At 45.9% G+C, this 8,056-nt stretch overlaps 1 protein-coding gene across 1 annotated transcript; it reads left to right on the top strand.

Annotated features, from left to right (window-relative positions):
- Window positions 1-2,348: 2,348 nt before the first annotated feature.
- LOC137147618 (olfactory receptor 51G2-like) lies at window positions 2,349-3,284 on the top strand. The gene has a single exon (XM_067539942.1). The coding sequence runs from the start codon at window positions 2,349-2,351 to the stop codon at window positions 3,282-3,284; it is 936 nt and encodes a 311-aa protein (XP_067396043.1).
- The last annotated feature ends 4,772 nt before the right edge of the window (window positions 3,285-8,056 follow it).

Below are 8,056 nucleotides of genomic sequence, written 5' to 3'. Positions count from 1 at the left end.
AGGGAAAGAAGAGAGAGAACAGACTCTAGCTAAAATTCACACCAAGTAACAGAAACAAGGTTTTGCCTGTGCCATGACTCCATTCTGTGTGGATGAGGCCTGATTACTTGTCCAGCTTTTAACTCTTTACTCTCCTATACATTTAACCTTGAAACCCCCATTTTAGCTGAATAATAGGTGCTGGGGTTACTCTGTACTAAACCAGTGGTTTTCAACCTGTGGTCTAGGGACCCCTGGGTGTCTGCGGACTATGTGTAAAATTTCCAAAGGTAGTCACAGCTGCATTTGAAATTTAGTAGGTGTCCACAAATAAGAAAAGGTTGAAAACCACTGTACCAGAAAGTGAGAGACCAGGGAGTGAATATAGTATAGGCTGGTCCCAGTTCCTGTATCACTCAGGAGAAAGGCTGCAGATTGACATCACAGAATGTAAAGAGAATCAGTCAGCTACTAACCCAAGGATAGAAAAGCTACCAGCTGCAAAGAATTCCCCAGACTTTCGTTTGCTGACAGGGGACTGAATGAGGGCCCAGACGCTGCAATCTTTTCAATTTCTCAAGAAATCCAGATGACACACGCTACGTTTTTGGTCCCCCTCTAACCTGAGAAATCATCTCTGAAGGAAGATCAGAGGGGAAACAATGGGTTTACGTGTGTGTGCAAGAGTATAGATGTATAAATGTTATGCCAAAATTTCATTGCAGTACAATTATTACAAACCAATTTTTCATTCCATCCATCTCTATCAAAAGTATGTCTATGGAAAGCCAGCCACAGAGTTGTTGGAATCTGTACAGGAACAAGCAGGGGTAACTTTATTACTTAATGTTTTTAATGGGTTTGTGCTATTAACTTTTTGTTCAGCGAGCAGTTCTATGATACAGTCTTCTGGTAATTGACCAGTAGCTGCTTCTAGCACTTACATTCAGAACTGTACACACAATAACTCATGAGACATCAAAACTGCTGGTCTCTGTTTCAGTGAAGTGTAGAGATGACGTGAAGGAAAAGGGATTGTAGTAGTGGTTGTATGTAATTTACATCCATCACCTGTTACACAAGCATGGCTGAAGGAACTTGCAACTCACTGGATATAAGTGCAACACTTCTTTGCACTATTCACCATTTGGGACACCAACCCCTCTCCCACCCAGCTGAAGTAACTGTCTGTGTTAGCTTATAACTTGCCAAATGTCTATACAAACCTTGTCTAGGGAGAGGATGGGGTCCTGAGAGGATAAAGAGATGCCTTTAGGATGATCGATCTCTCTGGATCCAGTTAACACTGGCCAGGCAAAGCACTTCAGCTTCTCCTGCAGGGATTCTTCAGGTTCAGAGTGTATCACCGGGAGCGTTTGCTAAGTGAATGTTAAGAGACCCCAGTTCTGATCTAATTTACACATGTAAATCTGGAGTGACGCTGTTGAAGTCAATGTTCCTGAACTCAGAATCTGGCCTACGAATTTTTCCCATGTCCTGCAAAGAGGCAGTGGTGTAATTTGGGCTCTTGGGAGTGGAGAAAATTATAAAAAAATTAGGCAAAGAAACACATTTATAAATAACATCAAAGCAGGAGAGATAAATACAATGACCATTTTCACCACGTGCTTCCCATGTGTATAAACATGATACAATGGGCCACACGCAGAAGTGGAGGGCCAGAGAGGGTGTTTGAAGGAGAGTCACAATTTTAAAATCACACAGTGCTCAAGCGGCTGTGGAACTCACAACCACAAGATATCAATGGGTCAAAGAGTTTAGTAGGATACAAAGAGGGACTGTTTATTTATATGGGGAACCAGAAAATCCAATTACAGTAGTGGGGACTTTTTTTAAAAAGGTTTGGGAGCGCTATAAAACTTCCTGATTTATATTATAAAGTATGTCTAACCAGTGGGTGTCAGGAGGAAACTTTCCCTGGGGGCTGGTTATCTCACAGCTGTCTATTGCAGGGCTTCGTCTACCTTTCTCAAAAGCATCTGTTACTGACCACTGAATACTGGGCTAGATGGACTACAGATCTGATGAAGACTGGCTGTGCCTATCTTCCAAACGGTGGTATACATAAGAATATATGAACAGCCATCCCCGGTTGGACCAATGGTCCATCTAACCCAGTATCTTGTTCCTACACTGGCCAATGCCAGGTGCTTCAGAGGGAATGAATAGAACAGGTAATTGTCAAGTGTAAATCCAAAACTATGTTTTTGTTGATCTTCCTTGAGCTCCTAGAAGTCACTAGACTTGCACTGAGAGCAGAATGATTTCTTGTTTATATCGTCTAGTCTCCTGTTATTTTTCCTTACAGGAAATAAAGTTCAAAACTCCTCAGACCTGACCAGTGCATCATGCCCGCTCTCAATGACACCAAATTGCAACCTGCAGTGTTCCTTCTCACCGGAATACCTGGGCAGGAAGACGTCCATGTCTGGATTTCTATCCCCTTCTGCTTAACGTATGTTACTTCGATATTAGGAAATTCACTCATTCTGTTTATTATAAAATCAGATCCATCCCTCCATGAGCCCATGTACATTTTCCTTTCCATGTTGGCCATCACAGACCTTGGCTTATCAATATCCACCATGCCAACAATACTGGGCATATTCTGGTTCAACTCTAGGGAGATCAGCCACGATGCCTGTTTTGCCCAGCTGTTCTTCATCCACTCATTTACGTTAACTGAATCTGCCGTGCTCTTGTTCATGGCCTTTGACCGCTTTGTTGCAATCTGTAACCCGCTGAGATATGCTTCCATCTTAACTCCTCCCAGAATAGCCAAGATGGGATTGGTGTCTCTACTGAGAGGTATGGTTGTAATATTCCCTCTCCCCATTCTCCTGAAACAGTACCGATACTGTCATGCCAACATCCTCTCCCATTCCTTCTGCCTCCACCAGGAGGTCATGACAATGGCTTGTTCTGATATCAGAGTCAACATCATCTATGGCTTCTTTATAACAATGTCATCAGTGGGGTTGGACTTCCTACTCATTATCCTATCTTATGTGATGATCCTCAAAACCGTGCTGAGCAATGCGTCCAAAGCAGCACGCTTCAAGGCCCTGAACACCTGCGTCTCCCACTTCTGCATCGTCCTGCTTTCCTACGTGCCAGGGATTGGCTTGGCCGTGATATACAGATTCGTGAAGAGCTCTTCTCCTTTGCTTAAGAATATCCTGGGCAATGTCTCTTGGCTGATCTCACCCCTGATGAACCCAATAGTGTACAGTGTTAAAACCAAAGCCATTCGTGCCAGGATAGGCAGGGTCTTCATCAAGTGAAGGGTCAGTTCATCACCCGCTACAGAGAATCAAACCCCTGTAAGTGGTTTCTTGCTATTCTGCTCTCCACAGCACAGAGGGCAGCTCTGGGGCAGCAGAGAAATATTCCAGTCCAGCTGGAAGTAAAGCACAGTGCCCGGTAGTTTGTGCACTGCTCTGCAGCTCAAGGTCCAAGGTCACACAGGGAGTCTGCGCAGGAGCTCGGAATTAAAGGTGAGTTGCCCTATTCCAGGTGCCCTGCCTTACGCACACCACACTCCTTCCTTTCCCCAACCACAAGACAGGACCAGCTTGTGACCTGGAACTAAAAGAGATCATAACTCTTCTTCTTTTTGTGCTCCTGTTGCACACAGCTTTGTGTGTTCCTGTCACACGTAAAAATGTCCAGTCCATTTCTTGAATCCTCCTAATCTCCTAAGCAACAGCAGCTGGTGGCCAGGAGCTCCACGCTTTCATTATGCATAATTTAAATAAAATACAAAAAATCAAGCTCACTCGATTGTCATGGGTTCCTTGTATAGAGCAGAATTTATTATTATTTTTCAGTCTTTGCCAGGGCCGGGTGTGCGCCTGGGGATGTGAAGGGCACAAAGCAGGGCATGATCCCTGGGCACCTACAGGCAAAACAGGCACTTGGATCTGGTATCTGGTGCATTTAAGAGCAGCAAAGCCATGCACAGGCAAATGGGCCTGGAGTGGGATGGGTCCCATCAGTGGCTATATAGGAATCCTTCACTCAGGGCTTAATAATAAACCGTAGCTCTAATAGACCAATTGTCATCAGGAGATTGATAAATTAAACAGTAATGTGTGAGCACAGGACCAGATGGGATTCATCTAAGAGTTCTGACAATACACAAACATGAAATTGTAGAACTACTAACTGTAATATAACAGAAAATATCTTAATGCCGCTGTTTAAGCCCATCGTTGGACCACATCTTGAACACTGTGTGCAGTTCTGGTTGCCCATCTCAAAATAGATATATTTGAATTGGAAATAGTACAGTGAAGGATAATAAAAATGATAAGGGGGATGGAACAGTTTCCATATAAGGAGAGATTAATAAGACTAGGCTTACTAATAGGTTGTGCTAGAGATCTATAAAATCATGACTGGTGTGGAGAAAGTGACTAAGAAAGTGTTATTTATCTTTTCTCATAAAACAAGAGCCAGGGATCAACCAATGAAATAAAGAGGCAGCAGGTTTAAATATAAAAAAAATTGAAGATCTTTGTCACACAACGGGCAGGCAGCCTGTGGATCTCGTTGCCAGGGAATGTTGTGAAGGTCAAAAGTATAACTGGGCCCAGAAAAGAATTACACAGGGCCACCGAGGACAGGTCCATCGATGGCTATCAGCCAAGATGGTCAGGGAGGCAGGTGGCAGGGCCTTTTTCCCCAGCATCTGCCCCCCCATTGGGGTCATGCAGAGTTAAATGAAAAAGTTACTATTTGCCAAGCATGACTTTCCTGTCTATATGTGTGGATCTCCTTCCTATCATATGCTATAGATATTGGCCATGGACTGGTATCTTACCTTGGTGTTGTATCCCTGGGTGACGCCCCCTGGTAGAAGGTACCTGAAGGCCAGACAGCGATGTGTTGATGGCCCGTGAAGGACACTGCGCTCTCACAATTGACCACAAAAGAAACTCCTAGCGCCCAGACAACTCTTCCTGTGCACAGCTCCGCAAGAATATGAGCAATGCTGCCCCGTGAGTCACCAAGCCGTGCAAGGAGCTGTGATCTGCTCATGTGACCCTGGACTCCATCTTGGGCCAGTAACTTTCCACAAACAGAGGCTGTAGCTGTGTATGAGACAGTAAAATTCCACGCACAGGGCAAAGGGTATCAAAAACCCCTGAGACATCACAATCTTTTGTCTTCATTTCCTGCCTCTTTTCTCTGGGCTGCATTTCTGACAAGGAAGCTTCTTTTATTATTAAACCTTTAGTTTTTAGTTACTAAAGTATTAGCATCAACCTGATTACTGGGTCAGGCCTGAGTGATATATTGACCTGGCTAAGTGACTGAGATTGAGATTAGAAGACCCCTCTCTGTGATGAAATTAGTTTCAGTAACCACTCCTCATAGAGTCCAGCGTCTGGGTGGGGAGCCCAGCGCTGGGTGCCAAAGGAGACTGCATTTTTGGCTTCTTGGTAACCAGTGTGTGAGACAGTTCACTCTTCTTACTGGCTTGTTATAATCTAGGAATTGATGAAATACCAGTGTGGGGTGAGTCTGCCCTGCTTCTCAGCCGCCTGTCCTGAATCTGGTGTTCTCAACGGTGAACCACTGAGGCATGGTGACACGTGGACACAAAGCTCACCATTGATAGGTGTTTCACAGACTACTGTTCACTACTCCCGGGAGGTATCCCCCTTTAACAGATGGGGAAACTGAGGGAACAGGAAGGATAGTGCCTTGAGACTTGGGACAAATCACTTGCTCACTCTAGGCCCCAGGCTCTCCGTGCACTAAATGGAGATTATTATGCCCGGGGTGCTGCTACCGAAAGGCACTAAGCAGGGCCTTACAGTCACACGCTGCACTGAGCTGGTTCCGTGCAGCACATTGTTAGGCCTCTGTGCACTGTGCAGAATTCCAGGCAGTGAGCGGTTCCTGGTAAACAAGCAAGACAAGGCTGAAAACTGAGCTGTGTGGAAAACTATTTTTGTGGCTGTGGTTTGTAGCTGTTTCTTTGAAAACCCCTCCTGTGTGAGAAGAACTGCACTCCCTTGATCACAAGTCAGGGCAGGTGTTTGTCCAGCCTGTTCCTAAAAAACTCCAGTGATGGGGATTCCACAACCTCCTTTGGAAGCCTGGTCCATAGCTTAGCCCATTACTTCATATCCTACCATCAATGGACATGGAGAACAACTGATCACCTCTTTACAACAGCCCTTCACATATTTGAAGACTGTTTTCAGGTCTCCTCTCAGTCTTCTTTTCTCAAGACTAAACATGACCAGTTTCTTTCAGCCTTTCCTCAGAGATCAGGTTTGCTAAACCTCCCCTTTGATCATTTTTGTTGCTCTCCTTTGGACTCTTCCAATTTGTCCACATCTTTCCTAAATTGTGGTGTCCAGAACTGGACACAGTGCTCCAGTTGGGACCTCACCAGTGCTGAACAGAGCGGGACAATTACCTCCTTTGTCTGACATGATACTCCTGTTAATACACCCCAGAATGATTGTAGCCTTTTTTGAAACTGCATCACACTCATATTCAATTTGTGATCCACTATAACCCCAGATCCTTTTCAGCAGTGCTACCACTGAGCCAGTTATTCCCCGGTTTGTAGTTCTGTCTTTGATTCTTCCTTCCTCAGGGCAGTGCTTTGCACTTGTCTTTATTGAATTTCAGCTTGCTGATTTCAGATCAACTCTCCAATTCATCAATTTTGTTTCAATTCTAACCCTGTCCTCCAAAGTGCTGGCAACCGCTCCCAGCTTGGCATCATCTGCCCTTTCTATAGGCACCCTCTCCACTCTCCTATCCTAGGAAGCAGTGACTCTAAAAGGATTTCAGGGTCATGGTGGAAACCAGTTGAACATGAGCTCCGTGTGCCGTGCTGTAGCTAAGTTGACTTCCTCCAGTAGTATAGACATGGCCTAAGAGAACAAATGCGACCCTACATGTCCAAGCAGGGGTGTCAGGTGAGCAGGGGGGTGGGTTACCACCGTACCTGGTATTAATGAGAGTATCAGTGCGCACTGTGTCCACCCTTCTAAAGGATTCCCACGTCTGCCTGGCACAGGGTTCTCACACCTCCCTCTGAAGCAGCTGGTGCTGGTTTCTTGCAGGGACAGGACGGCAAACTAGCTGGACCCTAGGTCTGGCAATTCCTGCATTCCTATGTGCAGTGGGAAAGAATTGAGCCAAGAGCTACAAGAATGATTCTAGGTCTGGACAGCTGCCCTGGAGTGAGACTGAACCAGCTTCGCCTATGTAGTTTATCCAAGAGATGGTTAGCAGGTGACTTGTTCACGTTCCACAAGCAGCTCCGTGCAGAAGAGCTCAGCACAGCAGGTGGCTCTGTAACCTCGGGAACAAAATGCAATAGCTGGAAGATGCAAGCAGGACAGATTCAGTTTAGAAATAAGGAGCAATTTTTTAACACTAAGGGTCATTATCTGTTGAAATAATTTCCCGAGGGTCGATGGTGGATTGGCATCCCTGGGCCAGCTCCTACATCCAGACTGGCTGATTGCTCAGTGATCTGCTCTCACTCAGACAGATGTTCTGGTCTTGATGCAGGCGGGAAATTCCCTGCCCTGCATTATCCAGCTCAGAGCAGCTGATTATAGCAGCCCCTTCCGGCCTTTGAAGCTATGAGCCTATGAAACCATGAGTGACTCCAAATCACACCTGCACGCCCCCCCATTCACAGCTATGAGCTAGTTCAGAAGGCCACCTTCACACAAGACGCTTTCCCTAAACTGAGGCGAACTCGTGCCAAGCCCACAATTATCTTGTCCCTGGCCATGCTGTCGCTGCATCCCCTTGGCCAGGTGCTCTCCAAGGGCAGACTGGTGTCCCTGTGGGAGTGATCGCTGTGCTCTAGCCATTCATCATTTCGGTAGCTTTGTCTGCATCTGCTAGCTCCTGGCGGGAAGGCCCATGAGCAGTGCAATAAGGTGATTTTCACCGAGGTAAACACACAGCTTTTGCCTTGGGTTCTGCAGCTAATGAGGCCCACCTGGGCCTCACCCAGGCTTGGGGTAGAGGTGTGAGGGGTTCTCAGCCTATGCCTGCACTTGAACAC

The sequence above is a fragment of the Emydura macquarii genome, unplaced genomic scaffold (genome assembly GCF_026122565.2).
Source record: "Emydura macquarii macquarii isolate MOO-44397 ecotype Brisbane River unplaced genomic scaffold, CSIRO-AGI_Emac_v2 contig_560, whole genome shotgun sequence".
In the NCBI taxonomy this organism is placed as follows: Eukaryota; Metazoa; Chordata; order Testudines; family Chelidae; genus Emydura; species Emydura macquarii.
The sequence above is the reverse complement of the archived record's forward strand: the minus strand, read 5'-3'. Positions and strand labels throughout refer to the sequence as shown.

Coding starts and splice junctions, on each gene's coding strand:
- LOC137147618 (XM_067539942.1), top strand. CDS start 2,349: ATGCCCGCTCTCAATGACACCAAATTGCAACCTGCAGTGTTCCTTCTC.